At 47.3% G+C, this 17,893-nt stretch overlaps 1 protein-coding gene across 3 annotated transcripts; it reads left to right on the forward strand.

Moving 5' to 3' along the window:
• The first annotated feature begins 217 nt into the window (after positions 1-217).
• On the forward strand, positions 218-16,532 carry samd14 (sterile alpha motif domain containing 14). 3 transcript variants are annotated; one of them, XM_085157610.1, is made up of 11 exons: positions 218-575; positions 3,675-3,727; positions 6,932-7,095; positions 7,320-7,436; positions 7,510-7,696; positions 7,820-7,919; positions 8,191-8,259; positions 8,342-8,498; positions 15,097-15,219; positions 15,303-15,449; positions 15,607-16,532. In XM_085157610.1, exons 2-11 carry the CDS (start codon positions 3,691-3,693, stop codon positions 15,760-15,762), a joined length of 1,257 nt encoding a protein of 418 aa, XP_085013736.1. In that variant the 5' UTR covers positions 218-575; positions 3,675-3,690; the 3' UTR covers positions 15,763-16,532. The 3 variants fall into 3 exon arrangements, with proteins under 3 accessions (XP_085013736.1, XP_085013737.1, XP_085013738.1); XM_085157611.1 differs by lacking the exon at positions 3,675-3,727 and having other exon boundaries at positions 228-575; XM_085157612.1 differs by lacking the exons at positions 218-575; positions 3,675-3,727 and adding an exon at positions 3,779-5,889.
• Positions 16,533-17,893: the final 1,361 nt, after the last annotated feature.

Consider the following 17,893-nt stretch of genomic DNA (forward strand, 5'->3'; position numbering starts at 1 on the left):
TTTCACACTTTATGGTGAAAATTTTATAATTTTAATCAGAAAATGTATTTTTCATATCTGCCCCAACAATGATGCTGTTAGTCTCTGATCGGTTTTCTGTAGATTAATAAAAGATTTTTCATCATCGTCTTGATTTAAGGTTTTATTTGTCCGTCATTTTCCTGACAGTTTCTTTCTTCCTTGATGATTTCATGAATCTGATTTCTGTTTTGATTTTTAGCTGAAGACATGACGTCATGTTCTTCTGCCTCTCTGCTCTGCCTGCTTTTGCGCATCCCTCTCTCTCTTTTATCCTCCTCCTCCTCGGTGTGTCTCAGCTGTCCTTGCTCCTCTCTCAGATGGAGGCTGCAGTGTTGTGCTGAGTAGCGGTGAGCCAGCATCTCTGCCTGCAGCCGTCAGCAGACCTACGTTTCCTGAAACAGGACACTACAGCACCCACAATCCTCTGCCTGAGCCCAGACTGTTGTTGGGCAGGAGCGAAGCACCGTGGAATCCTGGGAGTCGCAGTCCAGAGAGAGAGACAGAGGGAGAGGGTGACGTGCCATGACAACAGTCAGAGGGAGAGAGACGCAGAGGTGAGTTCATGTTTGTTCCTCTTGTTTACCTCTCCTCTTCCTCTCCTCCTCCTCTCCTCCTCCTCTCCTCCTGTCTTCATCACTGCTGTCCGTTTCTCAGCCTCCATCTCTGCATGTCTTCTCTCCTGTCACACCTCCACCCTCCACCTCCCCCTGACTCAGGCTGACGGTGCATTTTCCTGCCGGAGCTCCAGCCTGCAGACACCGAGCAGAGCTTTGACATCAGTGTGTCTGTTCTTGTGTGTGTGTGTGTGTGTGTGTGTTTGTGTGTCTGTTCTTGTGTGTGTGTGTGTGTGTCTGTTCTTGTGTGTGTGTGTGTGTGTGTGTGTTTGTGTGTCTGTTCTTGTGTGTGTGTGTGTGTGTGTGTGTGTTCTTGTGTGTGTCTGTGTGTGTGTTCTTGCGTGTGTTCTTGTGTGTGTGTTCTTGTGTGTGTGTGTGTGTGTGTTTGTGTGTGTGTGTGTTCTTGTGTGTGTGTTCTTGCGTGTGTGTGTGTGTTCTTGTGTGTGTGTTTGTGTGTGTGTGTGTGTGTTCTTGCGTGTGTGTGTTCTTGCGTGTGTTCTTGTGTGTGTGTGTTCTTGTGTGTGTGTTTGTGTGTGTGTGTGTGTGTTCTTGCGTGTGTGTGTTCTTGCGTGTGTTCTTGTGTGTGTGTGTTCTTGTGTGTGTGTCTGTGTTTGTGTGTGTGTGTTCTTGTGTCTGTGTGTGTGTGTGTGTTCTTGTGTCTGTGTGTGTGTGTTCTTGTGTGTGTGTTTGTGTGTGTTCTTGTGTTTGTGTTTGTGTGTGTGTGTGTGTGTTCTTGTGTGTGTGTTTGTGTGTGTGTGTGTGTGTTCTTGTGTGTGTGTTTGTGTGTGTGTTTGTGTGTGTTCTTGTGTTTGTGTTTGTGTGTGTGTTTGTGTGTGTTCTTGTGTTTGTGTGTGTTTGTGTTCTTGTGTGTGTGTTTGTGTGTGTGTGTGTGTTCTTGCGTGTGTTCTTGTGCGTGTGTCTGTGTGTGTGTGTGTGTACGTTGGTCAGTAGGGCCCCACTTTGGTTTCAGTGGTCTTAGGATCTCTGCTTCCTGCAGATGATGTGGTTCTTCTGGCATCATCGAGTGATGTCCTCCAGCTCTCAGTGAGACAGTTGGGAGACAGAAGCAGGTGGGGTGTGTGTTCAGGTGACCTGGTTCATGGTTCACACCTACTGGCAGAACAGGCTGATAACCGGCCTCAGCCCCACACCTGGATCCTGAAATGCCTAGAACTATACAAGAGAGCCTTCATCAGGAACCCAACAGCACAATTTACCATCAGGTGTGGGATCACTGACAAGACTGGCTACGGATACGACTACAGAGTGGAGCAGCTGTCAGTCACCTCCTGTACATGGATGACATCAAGCTGTATGTGAACAGGACATGAACTGATCCACACCAATTACATCGGAAAGTCAACTGGAGAAGTGTAGTCGGATGGTAACAAACAGAGGGAATGTAGTCAGAACTGAGGGGATCGAACTACCAGAAGGCAACATTGCAGACATAGAGCACAGCTACAAGGACCAGGGGATCCCACAGGCAAATGGAAACCATGAAGACCCTGCTAGGAGAGTTGCAACCACCAAGTACCTGCAAAGGGTCAGGCAGGTCCTGAGGAGTCAGCTGAATGGTAAGAACAAGATCCGGGTTATCAACACCTATGTCCTGCCCGTGATCAGGTACCCTGCTGGGGTAATAAGCTGGCCAAAGGAGGAGATAGAAGCCACTGACATCAATCCCAGGAAGCTCCTGACCATGCATGGAGGGTTTCACCCAAAGTCCAGCACCGTGAGGCTGTACGCTAAGCGAAAGGAAGATCAGAAAGATGACCCCAACCAACTGCGTGCTCAGTGAATACCTCAGGCAGCAGAAACCCAAGAAAGAGGAGAAACCATCATGGGAAGACAGGCCCCTGCATGGTATGTACCACCGGCAGATAGAGGAGGTGGCTGACATGGGAGATGCCCCCAAGGCTGGTGGAGAATGACCGAGCTAAGATCCTGTGGGACTTCCAGTTACAGACGGACAAAATGGTGGTGGCTAACCAACCGGACGTAGTGGTGGTAGATAAACAGATGAAGCCGGCCGTGGTGATCGATGTAGCGGTTCCCAATGACAGCAACAGGAAGAAGGAACACGAGAAGCAGGAGAAATACCAAGGGCTCAGAGAAGAGCTGGAGAAGATGTGGAGGGTGAAGGTGACAGTGGTCCCAGTGGTAGTTGGAGCACTCGCTTCATGTCCAGAACTTCATCAAACTGTGAAACACTCAGAGTAACGAAAGATATTTAATATAACAGCAATGTTTCTGTGTCCCCCCATGGGTTGGTCTGACCTCACCTGTCTCACTTCTTTTAATGCACAGCACTAGTTTAGCACACACTGACACACTCAGCTCATAACTGTATTTATGTAGAGCACATTAGTTTTTATGTTGAAGCCCATAAATGTGTCGGTCAGACCATAAAGCTGACCTCCTGCACCCATCACAGGTGTTCTTCAGCAGACAGACTGCTCCTTTAACTTATTTAACTTTTCACTAGCTGGGCCCACGTCCTCATTTTAGGATTGACAGCGTTTTAGTAGGTAAAGGTGAACGCTTGAACATGAACTGAGCTGCAGTTTGGGCCACGAAGGGGACTGGCGATGGCTCCCGGGCTGGCAAACCCCCATGCACTAAATAGAAATGAAGAAGTTAAAGAATTGAGAACAAGGAGGGAGGGAGGGGCACGTAAACGAGAATGAACAGTTGCAGAACTGAGGGAACCTATAGGGCACAGGTGTCGAACTCCAGGCCTCGAGGGCCGGTGTCCTGCAGGTTTTAGACGTGTCCTTGATCCAACACAGCTGCTTTAAATGGCTAAATGACCTCATCAACATGTCTTGAAGTTCTCCAGAGGCCTGGTAATGAACTGATCACTTGATTCAGGTGTGTTGACCCAGGGTGATATCTAAAACCTACAGGACCCTCGAGGCCTGGAGTTCGACACCCCTGCTATAGGGCAACCGGAAGGAGCGTGTTTGGAGGCGTGGCCCTGCTCCTGAAATTCAGATACATAATCTCCAAAATGATTTGGTCTCTTCTTGTGCACAGATACTGCTGAGGAGCCATGTCTGCTGAACTCGACGATACCGACAGCGTGTTCGGTGAGTCTCTATCACACACACAAACATGTGTACACACACATGTATACACACACACACACACACACACACACACACGTGTGCACACACACACACGCACACACACACGCACACACACACATGTGCACACACACACGTGTGCACACACACGCACACACAGGAGTGGAGTGGTCCTTAAACAGACCTTTTTTCCCATAGAAAGTTTTTTCCTCCTCCTGAAGGTTAAACTCCTCCACATATGTTTCATAAGGCAGACAAATAAAAGTCACAGGAAATGAATCTGTTGGACTGTCAGCAAACATGCTGATGGACCCTGGTTGGATGGACCCTGATTGGATGGACCCTGATTGGATGGACCCTGATTGGATGGACCCTGATTGGATGGACCGTGATTGGATGGACCCTGATTGGATGGACCCTGGTTGGATGGACCCTGATTGGATGGACCCTGATTGGATGGACCCTGATTGGATGGTCCCTGTTTGGATGGACCCTGATTGGATGGACCCTGATTGGATGGACCCTGGTTGGATGGACCCTGATTGGATGGACCCTGATTGGATGGACCCTGATTGGATGGTCCCTGTTTGGATGGACCCTGATTGGATGGACCCTGTTTGGATGGACCCTGATTGGATGGACCCTGATTGGATGGACCCTGTTTGGATGGACCCTGATTGGATGGACCCTGATTGGATGGTCCCTGTTTGGATGGACCCTGTTTGGATGGACCGTGATTGGATGGACCCTGTTTGGATGGACCGTGATTGGATGGACCCTGTTTGGATGGACCCTGATTGGATGGACCCTGTTTGGATGGACCCTAATTGGATGGACCCTGGTTGGATGGACCCTGGTTGGATGGACCCTGATTGGATGGACCCTGGTTGGATGGACCCTGGTTCTGAATTCTGTTTCCTGTTTGATCAAAATCCGAGTTAAAGAATCAAACATGAAAGCGGCTGAAGGTTTCTTATTCTTTGTTCCCCCTTTTTCTAATATCATCTGACTCCCTCCTCACCCCCTCACCTTCCTCTAATATCATTTACTCTCTCCCCTGATCCCTCCCCCACCTCCATTCCTCCATCCTCTGCTCCATTAAATCTTTATTTTCTCCTTCTCTGTCACCTGGATTGAATGTTTCTGCACCAAATCCTCCATTTACTCTCCTCCCCCTCCCTCCTCATCATCACTTTAACTCCTTCTCTCTCCCCCCTGGGAAATAAACTGCCGTCAGTTCAGTGTGGGGGAGGAGAGGCAGGAAGCCTGTATGATCATGTCAAGACGGCCTGAAGACGTGCGATAACTGTCACCAGCATCACTGACAGAAAGTAGAGAAACCATGCTGATTATGAAACTGAAATTGTGCTGGCTTTAACCTTTTTAATCCAAACTTAAGGTAAACATACCTTTTTTTAAAATCTACCAGATTTCACAAACAGCAGATCTAACACTGCAAACACAAAGATCACAGATCGCCACTCACAGACTTTTACGTTGTGTCAGGTCACATGACCTCTGTCCTTCTTTTTTCTTCTGTTAGTCTTTGATATCAAACTTTTTATGTCCTCTTTTTTCCTTCAGCCACAGCGACTGTTTCGGGGAAAACAACAGTAACTGCCTCGGTGCTGGTGCTGTGCAATACTGCAAATTTTGGTATTGATCTGATGGCAAGTAATTTAAGAGCAGTATTGCCGATAGCAATACTGATACCGATACTTTTTGCCAATTCAGGGAGCTTATGTAGGGGAGTGTCATGATTTATGAACACCAGTACAACAGTGTTGTGTTTTAACCATCCACACTAATTAGTTAACAAAGTTTTCTTATGTATTGATACCGTTTGTTTGGAGACCTGGGATGTAAATGTGCCTGGGACTTTGCATCTGTTGTTTGAATGTGTTATAGGCTTTAAAGAATTGACATGGTGATATTTTTCCATTTAAAAAAAGTTATCAAAATGTATTTAACACAGTTCAGTGGGATACAGTGAGGTTAGGTTAACTGGTGATTCTAAATTGCCCATAAGTGTGAATGATTGGCTGTCTCTCTGTGTTAGCCCTGGCAACCTGTGCAGGCTGTGCCCCGCCTCTCTCCCCACGACAGCTGGGATAGGCTCCAGCATGATGGTCAGTGTGTTGAATATTTGATGGAGTCCTGATGGGGTGAGTGGGAGGAGGAAGAGGAGCTGATTATGTTGAACAAGCTTCAGCATCATCACAAAAACTGCAGCTTGAAATCTTCACCCACCATCAGTCCATCACCCACCCATGTACATCCATCCATCATCCATCCACCTGTCACCCACCTATGTACATCCATTCATCATCCATCCACCTGTCACCCACCTATGTACATCCATTCATCATCCATCCACCTGTCACCCACCCATGTACATCCATCCATCATCCATCCACCTGTCACCCACCCATGTACATCCATCCATCATCCATCCACCTGTCACCCACCCATCATCTATTCATCATCCACCATTCCTTTACTGCATTTTCATGGTGAACACCTTCCACTGCTGTGAGTAAAGCTCTAGAAATCCACTTTGACACCAGTGTAAACACAGGCAGAAGCTGCCTTAGAGTCTGTCTGTTTGTAGGGCTCCTTCAGGTTCACTCTGATCCACAGAGGTTTGTCTGAACATGAGTGGGAAACTTCAGGCAGGAGCTCCTCACAGCAAGTTCAGTTGCTCTGATCTGGGTCCTGATGATGTCATTGGAACAGTCAATCACTGGGCGACCTCGCTCTACAGGTCGTCTTTTAGCCATAACACTTTTTTTAAGAAGGAAACCTGAATATTTATCCTGCAGGATCATTGGGGCGATCGTGGCTCAAGAGTTGGGAGTTCGTCTTGTAATCGAGCCCCGGCTCGGACAGTCTCTGTCGTTGTGTCTTTGGGCAAGACACTTCACCCGTTGCCTACTGGTGGTGGTCAGAGGGCCCGGTGGCGCCAGTGTCCGGCAGCCTCGCCTCTGTCAGTGCGCCCCAGGGCGGCTGTGGCTACAATGTAGCTGCCATCACCAGTGTGTGAATGTGTGGATGACTGGATGTAGTGTGAAGCACTTCGGGGTCCTTAGGGACTAGAAAAGCGCTATAGAAATGCAGGCCATTTACCATTCTGGATCAATAACAAGGTCAAAGTTCATTCAGTGCCTGCCTCACATTTACACTCTTACGTGTGTGTGTGTGTTTCAGACCTGAACGAGGCGATCCCAGAGACAGAGCTGCTGGATAACAGCATCCAGAAAGGCCGCGCCCAGCTGTCTGTCAAAACACGGAGACAACGCCCGTCCAGGTCCCGTTACCGAGACAGCATTAGCTCAACGGAGGGCGACGACTGCCTCGACAGAAAGGTGGAGGTCAGTGAGATGCAAGGAGCCCCATCTAAATATTTTAGAGAATTAAATGACAAAGATGTTGAAACAATAACATTTTAGATGCACATCACAGCCAGTGATGTCATCAGCACTAAGAGGAACTTAAAATTAATTTTAAAGTATTTTGTTAAATTCCTGAGATCATTTCATTGTTAGATTATTCCGTTTCTGGTGTGTGATGAAATCTGGTGTGTCTGTCATTCCAGGACAGTCCGTTGCACTCTGCCCGCTCGCCTCTCCACCTGGCGATGCGAGGCTCCTCCCCCTCCCCTGATTCGCTGCTGTCAGCTAGAAGCCCTGGATTCTCCTTCGACACGTCGCTGGTGAGATCACCGAGCTCACAGCAGGTTTTAAAAAGTAAAAGAAAACAAGTTTCATTGTCCTTTCGTTTTTCAGGTCCGTCGCTCGCCAGAGGACGGAGGCTTGTCATTGGCTGGTCCACCTCGGGGGCGGTACCATCAGCTGACCAATGCAACTTCTCAAGAGGCCCTGGTTACTCCCAGCAGCTCACCATCTAAATCCTGTCCCTCCTCCGACTGCTCACCTGTCTACATGAGGAGGAACAGAAGGCCCGACAGTGAAGGTGCACACCTGCAAACACCTGCAAACACCTGCAAACACACACATATAACAAACACTCGCTTCCTGTGAGATCTGATTGACATATAATGTTGCACAGATGCTAACGAGTGTGTGTGTGTGTCAGTGTTGGTCTCTGATACGAGTCGAGACACGAGTCCAGCTGGTCCCGGCAGTCCGACCGTCATCTTTGACAAGAAAACCAAAAGACGCTTCCTGGACCTCGGGTGAGATGCACACACATGTTGGTCTTAGTGTATTTGTGAGGACCCGATCAGTTTACAGTAACCTGAAGGTAAAAACATCAAAAGCAAGAAGATGATCCATTTACTGAACCATCCAGTCACAGCGGCCTTTCCCAGTCCCGATCAGCTCTGACTTCACTTTCAGGTGTTTTAAACGATATTTAATATTCGTGACTGATGAGGTCATTTAAGGTCCCCGCAGTCAGCACAAATGTTTCTGCACCTTTGACTGTTGTCCCCGTGTCTTTCACAGGGTGACTCTGAGGCGTTCATACATCAGAGTGAGGAAAGATAAATCCAACAGGCTCTCTGTGGGCAGCAGGTGGCTCCACCACACACATCACTTAAGAGGATGAACATGTGTTTTATGCGTTTCCTGTCCTGACGCTGTCCTCTGTCCTCAGAGAGCCGTCTGAGAGTCCGTCCCGTTCCTCCGGATCCTTCATCTCCTTCTCCTGGTTCACCGAAGGACGGGGGTCGATCTCCTCCTCCGGTACTCCGCCCTGCTCCCCCAAAATTCCACCGCTGAGCTCCCCGAGACCGCGCAAGTCTCACTCCCAGGTATGAGAGAAACGCAGCGTAATGTACGGTGGCTCGAAAGTGCAAAACAAACCAACAAACAGAAACAGAGAAGGGGCTGGTAACATCAGGGAATAGTTTTAACAAAGGAAATTCATATGTAGTGGCGGTCCTAGCCGGTTTGGCGCCCTGGGCGAACACTCCCTCTGGTGTCCCCCCCCCCCACACACACACACACACACACATATGAAGAGAGAGAGTATGCATAGTGTGCAAACGGCTACTAAACAGACATCATAATTCGTCATACAATGAGAACAGGACTAATCAACAATTGACACTGACTAATTAATATTATTGTATATATTGTTTGGAGGTTAGTCTGTTACTATTTTTACCATTTCTTCTTGGAGCAGCTGTAACCCACATAATTTCCTCAGGGATTAATAAAGTATTCTGATTCTTAATGTTTCAGGATGACCTGCCATTATCCAATCACACATCTGCTTACCTGCATCTGTTGCTCGTTTCTCCTTGTAGGAGCCATATTGAATTTTAATGATCACTGGGTTTTCATTTGTTTGGTTGCTATGGTGATGTGTAACAGGAGTCATGTGGGTGCTAGCGGTGACATTAAGAGGGCGTTGTCAGTTTGTCTCTCACTGGTTTGATTTTGACAGAGAGGGCGGGTAGCCGTAGTTTTTGTTGACCGCTGCACAACATGTTTCGCCTTGTTGCATTAGAGCCTGTGATGTAGAGTTTGAATCGCGAGCTGTCCAGGCTGTGCCCCGCCTCTCTCCCTACGACAGCTGGGATAGGCTCCAGCATGATGGTCAGTGTGTTGAATATTTGATGGAGTCCTGATGGGGTGAGTGGGAGGAGGAAGAGGAGCTGATTATGTTGAACAAGCTTCAGCATCATCACAAAAACTGCAGCTTGAAATCTTCACCCACCATCAGTCCATCACCCACCCATGTACATCCATCCATCATCCATCCACCTGTCACCCACCCATCATCTATTCATCATCCACCATTCCTTTACTGCATTTTCATGGTGAACACCTTCCACTGCTGTGAGTAAAGCTCTAGAAATCCACTTTGACACCAGTGTAAACACAGGCAGAAGCTGCCTTAGAGTCTGTCTGTTTGTAGGGCTCCTTCAGGTTCACTCTGATCCACAGAGGTTTGTCTGAACATGAGTGGGAAACTTCAGGCAGGAGCTCCTCACAGCAAGTTCAGTTGCTCTGATCTGGGTCCTGATGATGTCATTGGAACAGTCAATCACTGGGCCACCTCGCTCTACAGGTCGTCTTTTAGCCATAACACTTTTTTTAAGAAGGAAACCTGAATATTTATCCTGCAGGATCATTGGGGCGATCGTGGCTCAAGAGTTGGGAGTTCGTCTTGTAATCGGAAGGTTGCCGGTTCGAGCCCCGGCTCGGACAGTCTCTGTCGTTGTGTCCTTGGGCAAGACACTTCACCCGTTGCCTACTGGTGGAGGTCAGAGGGCCCGGTGGCGCCAGTGTCCGGCAGCCTCGCCTCTGTCAGTGCGCCCCAGGGTGGCTGTGGCTACAATGTAGCTGCCATCACCAGTGTGTGAATGTGTGGATGACTGGATGTAGTGTGAAGCACTTTGGGGTCCTTAGGGACTAGAAAAGCGCTATACAAATACAGGCCATTTACCATTCTGGATCAATAACAAGGTTCATTCAGTGCCTGCCTCACATTTACACTCTTACGTGTGTGTGGGTGTTTCAGACCTGAACGAGGCGATCCCAGAGACAGAGCTGCTGGATAACAGCATCCAGTCTGTCTCTCACTGGTTTGATTTTGACAGAGAGGGCGGGTAGCCGTAGTTTTTGTTGACCGCAGCACAACATGTTTCGCCTTGTTGCATTAGAGCCTGTGATGTAGAGTTTGAATCGCGAGCCGATCACATTGCTCTGTAAACTTTTCAAGCATTTTAATAAACAAGCAAGCAATTCCACCTCTCGCATGACTGGGTAAAGTTGACAGCGCGTCAGGCAAGTAGGCAGGCTCCAATTGTTATTGATCCCTTTATTATAAGTCTGTATCATGATGTCTGGTGTTTTCGTGTTGTTGGTTTGTTTTTATTTTGTTTTATTTTGCGAGTTGGTTATTAGACGCTGCTCCAGCCAGAGAATCCCCGCCGCCCCGCCCTCTCCTCCGTGTGCTGCAAGCAGCAGGCGCACCTCGCAAACAGAGGGCGCCCTTACTCCCAGCAAATGGCCGATAGAAAACCGATCGGTGCCTGTGACATTCCCAATATGCGCTGGCTGACGCCGGGGCAGCATGAGTACGAGCAGTTTTTTTTTTGCCGATGCCCGTGATGCCGCCCCGGGCAACCGCCCGTGTCGCCCGTATCTAAAACCGCTACTGATCATATTTCTGGGTATGAAGTCTACATATTGTCACATTAAATAAAGATTTTGAACCCTTGAAGTTGGAAAGAATTGGGTCCAGTCATCCATGACAGAAAACTCTTCATGCTGCAACCATCAAAGTCTTTATAGACTTCCTGTTTCAGGGACTGGGATTCAGTTTACTCAAAACCAGGAAACCAGGAAATGTTCCAACCGTTTCCATAAAACGAAGGATTTCTTTGTCATCCATGAAAAGGCTCCTCAGAGCCACCGCTGTAAGTGACCTTCCTCTTTTTCAGATTTGTTTTCACTCATCATCAATGAACAATGAGAGCATGCATGCACACTCGCTGGGTCCACGTCCTCATCTTAGGTTTGCCAGCGTTTTTAAAGGCTTAGACATGAAGTGAGCTGCAGTTTGGGAAGGCCTCAGAGGGGACTGGGGGGGCTCCCGGGCCTGGCTGATCCCTGTATAGTAATGAGAAGTGACGAAGTAAAAAGGGGCGGGACACAAAAATGAGAACGAACAGCTTGTAGCGTGTTTGGTCCCACTCCAGAAATCCAGATACTTTATGTCCAATTAAGCTGCTCACAGGTTTATGTTGGAGCTTTTCTTTGATGTTAGAGGGTTTTAATTATAAACTCTGCAGATGAAGATGAGGAGGAGGAGGCAAAGGATTTCAAACCTGCAGATAAACCAGTGGTTTCCTCAGCGGCTTTGGGCCTGATGTCAGAAGGACACAGGAGGATTTTCCAGCCTGTGAACTGTGAGAGGAGCAGCAACTGTCTGCAGTCACCACCTCACTGGGAATTCAACAGTGTTGTCCTTTAATAAACACACTTTCACCAACCTTACAGCTGCTGTCTCACCATACATGAAGCAAGCAGTGTTCATACAACCCGTAAGGGCTCCACAGAGGGCAGCGGTGCACACGGTGCACATCACTAAACATGAACTTGGGCTCTCCTAAAGAGACGCCACACAATCATGTTTCAGAAATTGAGCGAGGAGCAAGAACCTCCTGAAGCTGACCGAGGTGCTGTTTAGTTTGTCCAGAGTGAGAGCTGCCTCAGCTGCACACCTCGATCACACCTGACGGGTGGGAAACAGCACCGTGGCTGCTGCGGTCAGTCTGCAGTGCTGCTGGGTTGTAAAGTTGTTCATGCAGCCAGGTTAGGATTATCTGAGCCGAGGACAAGCTATCAACAATCAAAGAAATCTATCAGCTGTTAGAGCAGCTGCGTCTTCAGTCAGTCGCTGTTTGATGAGACTGAAGATAAAATAAAGCGACCTCAGCAGCGTTGTCTCTGGGCGTCGCCCTGAGACACAGCGAGGGGCTCTGCTGGCAGCAGGACAGGAGTCAGTCAGCTGTTTTCGTGGGTTATTCATTAAAAACACTTGATGTGGATGCAAGTAAAACATTTCAGAGTGAAACACGTGAGCGGTCTCTGAGTGAGGACATGAACAACATTCCCACAACACGTCACAGCAGCACACGCGTGACATATTCCACCTGACTGTAGCTGTGTTCGCTGTGCACACAGTGTCAGGTTACAGAGTGAGTGTCGTATTGATTTTACTCCTGTTGGCTGACAGACAGTCACATGATCACACAGCTGTGGTTGATGATAAATGTTCTGCAGCCTGGAGGAAGTCGTTCTTCATCACTATTTTCTCGTTAAGGCGCTCTCTGCTCGCCATCACAGCTCAGAGGAAGGAGCTGCTAATGGCTCTGATGGGCTCTGTGTGTGTGTGTGTGTGTGTGTGTGTGTGTGTGTGTGCACCAGTGGTGCTAGTTTAAGTCATTGTGCAGATGTTTATAAGGTTGGAAACCTGCAGTCAGCTGAGACTGAAGAAGTCACCTGATGATGATGAAACGTTTCTCCGTCCAGAAGAACAGAATCAACTTTTGAGGATTTCCTTACCTGGATGATTAAGCATCTGCATGTCTTTGGAGTGTGGGTGGAGGCCGGAGTACCCGCAGACAACCCACGCAAACACTGGGAGAACATGCACCACAGCACTGTGTCATTCTTGATCACTACTTTGTCCGTCTGTATCTGGAAGTCCCACAGGATCTTAGCTCATTCTCCACCCTCCCATTTGTCTCCCATTTTGACCTCCGGACTTCCAGGCCATACTCGGCACAGATGTTTCTGTACACCAGAGCTTCCCAAAGTGTGGACAGGTTTTTAACGGGGCTCCCACACAAACACAAAGCAGGAGATGAACATGTTTCCAAACCAACTTCATTCTAAGCCAGGCTCAGGATCCCACAGCTGTTTATGTTTTTGAACACATTTTGCACAGAGAGGCATTTTTTGAAAAATGTATTGATGCAATGTTGAATATTTTTACACAGCAAAAAACAACTACATGTAAAATAATCACAGCGTGACACCTCTGCATTTGTAAACAGAGGGACTAACTGTGTGTAAAACCTGCAGACAGTCAGATTAACAGTATTTTGTCTCTATCATTCTGCAATTCATCTCATGTAAAGAATAACGTGGCCACAGCGTGACGTGAATAAAGGCACATACCTTTGACGTTGCGTGACGAACTCTGTATTCCTCGTCCACACGTAAACGCAATAAAGGAGTTTAAAAAATCTCAGTTCTCGGTGATTCGAAACGCCGTTTACGAGGACGAAACAGCTGCGTGTTCAAAAACACCCATGTAGGTGTGGACGTAAAAGAGTTAGTAGTTTATTTCCTTACTGCCTGTCATTTATTGCAGTTTACTTGTATTTGTTTAATTGTTTACTAAATGTTTGAGGTGTGAAATAAACCGCAATGGAGCAAAATATGTGTGTGTGTGGTTGGAGGATGTGTTCGTGCCGGGGGGGTAAAACAAAGGGGGGCCTAGCAAAAAAAAAGGGAACCACTGCTGTACACTATGCCGACCACTTAGTCGTTTCTGGTCCAAACTCCTCTTCATTTCCTAAACAAACAAACACAGCGTCATCACTGGGAGTTAAAAACTGAGAGTTAACCTCCAGGCATCCATGAAAACCAGGAAAACCTTGTCTGACTGAGACATTTCTGAAACAATTCAAACGTACAGCTCTGCTGTCACTTCCAACATAAATGAAGACAGAAAAGTAAACAGCAGTGACGTTTGTAGGGTTACTGACGTTGGGCTAGCTGCTATATAATGATGTGCTACGTGATCGCTAGCAACACAGCAATGTTAGCATAGCATGAACAGATTCACACAGTGAAGCTGGAGGATGAACTTTTTCCCCACAATAAAAGTGAACGTGAGGGTTCCTGATGCACTCACACAGCAGGAAAAAGATGCTGTAAAGTTCAGTCGGGGAAACACCTGAAATGATGCATCCACAGTACACACTTCCTGTTATCTTCATGCACCCGTTCAAATGTTTCTTAGATTCGAGTGATTCTTTTCCAACCCGATCTGAGCTGTAGTCACATAGTAAGGTCTTAAAAACTGAGCATTGGTGCCATGTAGGATCTGGATGCAGGGTTTATATGTCATTGTTTAACAGCTGTGCCCTTGTGCTCAGAGCTTGTTCCTGTGCTGCCATGATTAGTGCCTCTGTGCTGTCCTTCAGTCCAGCTTAGTCCAGCCACTGGTAGGATTTCTGGATGTCAGCCACCTCCTCTATCTGCCGGTGGTACATACCATGCCTGTCCTTCCATGATGGTTGGAGCCATCTTCCTGATGTATTCGTGGATGTTTGTTGTCTCATCCTGCACTGTGGTGCTGACACTCACCAGTCCAGCGCCTCCTTCCTTCCCCTTGCATACAGCCTCAGGGCGCTGGACTTGGGGTGAAACCTCCATGCATGGTCAGGAGCTTCCTGTTCTTGTATCAGCTCCTTTGGCCAGCTTAGTCGTCGTTGAGTTGAACTTCCTGTTCTTCTGTAATCTGCAAGCCGCTTTGTAAACCACCTTTCATGCTCTGTCTGAGACAGTCAGAGTGGTGTCTGTGCGTGCTCTTCCTTCCTTCCTGTGGTCAAATATGGCTGACTGCAGATGGACACAGCGCTGTGTTTCTGAGAGCGGAGAAACAGGACAGAAGGTGAGATAATCGCTCGCAATGCGAAGAGGGTGGGTCATACTGAGGGGAGCGATGGAGGCAACAACCACTCGATGAGGAACAACAAATATCTGAGGGGGACTGTTACCAAGACAACCAACCACGTGACCAGCTGTCTGCTGGTGCTCGTAGCTGCGGTTGTAGTTTTAGTGAAATAATGAAGTAACGTCTCTGTGTTCTCCCCACAGGAGTCGGCTCTCAGTGAGGAGTTCTCTCCTCCTCACACCTCCTCCTCCACCTCTCCTCCCATTGACTCCTCTTCCTCCAGGTCCTCCCATCCCTACCACACCCTGTCCCAGTCCTCCGATGAGGTAACACACTCGCCACCTCAAACACCAAAACGTTGTCATCTGCTCACCTGCTGCTCACTGTGCTCCCTCTTCCTCCTCCTCAGCCCTGCGATGAACCCCACTCGTCCTGGACGACTCAGCAGGTGTGTCAGTGGCTCCGAGGACTCAACATGGAGCAGTACGTCCCAGAATTCAGTGCTAGAGACATCGACGGGCAGCAGCTGCTGCAGATGGACGGCAGCAAACTGAAGGTGAGGATGAGGAGGAAGAACGGGACTTCCTGAGAGACGCTGTCATAGCTGTAGTCTTAGGCTGACTCACACAGCTTGCAAAGGTTACACGTAAAGTCAATTACAATACTGAACTGTTTGGAGACCATAACTGGAGCTGTCCTCCCGTCCTCTGCAGGGTCTGGGCGTGCTCAGTTCGTCTGATCGCAGCGCGCTGAAGCGCCGCATCAAAGATGTTCAAAGTGCAGCAGAGAAGGAGAAAAAAGCTCTGGACAAGCTGGAGAAACAGAAGGAAAAGCAGCGCCGGAAGGACCAGGAGCAGCGCAGGAACTGAGCCCCGCCACCAGAGGGAGGAAGAGGACAGTGAGAGGAGAGCTGTGCGATGAAGAGAACAGGATTTCTGCCGCTGGGAAGGTTTGACACGACAAACAATTCCTGGAAAAGCTGCAATTCCATGATCCATAAGACATCTCCAGGCCTGGAAAAGTTAAACTGAAGTTTACTGTTATGGAGGAAATATGTCAGGCGATGACGGCACAGTGTTTCATTTGCCACAGAGTGGTTTTCATCTATTTTTCCTCCATTTGATGTTTAAACTCATCCTCTGTGATCGGCTGGCAGGAACGCTGACAGATCATTAACTCAGCAGGTTCCCACACGCAGCTGCTCTGATTCCCTCTGGTGATTCTTCTTCTGCAAGCCAAACGTTATACAAGGTGTGCTTTTTCTCCGAAATGAGTGTCACAGCAGGTTTTCTGTTTTGTTTGTGGGCCGTGGAGTCTCAGCCCGAGGCGGCGTGTCGGTGCTGCTGTGAACAGTTTTTGTGGTTTCTCTGTTTGTTGTAGGTTCTGTGTTCAGGTGTGTGAGGTCTGACAGGTGTTTGGATATTTCCCACAATCCTCTCACAGCTTGTTTTCCACCTGAAATCTCTGACAGAAAGAAACATCGTCGAATCTTCGCTTTACACAGGTGGAAGTGTTCGTGTCAGACAGGGTCAAACGTCCCGACGCCGGTCAAGTCAGATTATTAACCTCTGGAGATATTTCTGACCTCTCACAGTCTCTGTTAAAATGTTTGTTTCAATAAATAAATCTGTGAAACTTTTACAGCGTTGCTTTGTTTTCTTTCTGACGAGATTCACAGCTGGAGCCACGACGCAGGGTTAAAGCATCAACACAAATAAGAATATAAGAAAAATGCATGCAAGCAAATTTATTTTCCTTCAGTCGGTGAAAAACAACCACAGACCCAGAATGCAAAGGTTGGATCACAGCGTCCAGCAGGGGGCAGCACCAGAGGTGGAGGCAGACATTTGATACACCCGGGGCTTAGCCCTAAAGGGTAGTATGCATGTGGGATTGGGGGGGGGGGGGGTTGAAATGACTGACAGATTAATTGGCTCTGTTTTGAGTTTTGTTCAAAAAAGAATGACTTCATATATGGAAAAATATAAATCACATCTGCAGGACATCTTAAACTAGTTTTTTAATTAAGCAGCGAGTCAGAACAAAGTCAGGCTGCATCAAGACACGAGGACTAAACCCCAATTCAACCAGACCCAGAACTGATCCAGAATTACAACAGGACAACAGTTCAAAATCAGGAGTACTGAGGACTTAACCAAGACAGAACCAGAATCAGAACTAGATGATAGCAGCACTAAAAATCATCATAGACCTGCACTACACTTATTTTAATTCTACCAAAGTCCACTATTTAGATTCAGAAACGTTTATATAATTATTTAGCCTTATTGTGCAAACAAGCTGCAAAACTTAATAAATATAGAATTTGAAAAGTAACAAACCTAAAAAGAAACACTAGATACGAGATACATGAGTCCCTATGATACGGTGATACTTTTGGTAAACAACCATTTGACTAACATGTGTGTCTCACCCTGTTCCTCCCTCTCCCTCTCTCTCTCTCTGTGCTGACAATCAAGCCAAACACCAACATCATCAAATATACAGTTGAAACCAGATATTTACAAACTCTTCAGATAAAAACACTTTTTTAATCGTAACATCAAATCAGACTAAATGTTTATTTTTTTTAGATTGATAAATATAAAAAACATATTTGTTAACTTTAAGAGTAAAGAGAGAAACTGTGTTTCTTAATTGTAAATGGCACCAAATTGTATTCAAACTGGGCCACACTGATGGAGCTCCACAGTTCTGTTCCTGGTGTTTTGGTTGACATCTCTTGATGTTCCCATGTCACAGAAACAGCTTCTGTGTTTTGCCTTATATGCATCCACAGCTGTGCCACCAGTTTACTCACATGGACTCTACGAACCAATCAGAAGCTTCTTCAGCTCAGAATGGAAAAGTCTGCAGTTTCTTATTAATTAACAATAAACTTAAGAGTACATGTGCTCCTACATTTGATGAAAGTGATAAAAAATACACAGCTCTGTCTCTCTTTATTCTGACATTTAACTAATTCAAAAGATATTTCAA

The sequence above is a fragment of the Neolamprologus multifasciatus genome, chromosome 4 (assembly GCF_963576455.1).
Source record: "Neolamprologus multifasciatus chromosome 4, fNeoMul1.2, whole genome shotgun sequence".
In the NCBI taxonomy this organism is placed as follows: Eukaryota; Metazoa; Chordata; class Actinopteri; order Cichliformes; family Cichlidae; genus Neolamprologus; species Neolamprologus multifasciatus.

Coding starts and splice junctions, on each gene's coding strand:
- samd14 (XM_085157610.1), top strand. CDS start 3,691: ATGTCTGCTGAACTCGACGATACCGACAGCGTGTTCG. Junction 7,920..8,190: donor AGACGCTTCCTGGACCTCGG/GTGAGATGCACA, acceptor TGTCTTTCACAG/GGTGACTCTGAGGCGTTCAT. Junction 15,450..15,606: donor TGGACGGCAGCAAACTGAAG/GTGAGGATGAGG, acceptor CGTCCTCTGCAG/GGTCTGGGCGTGCTCAGTTC.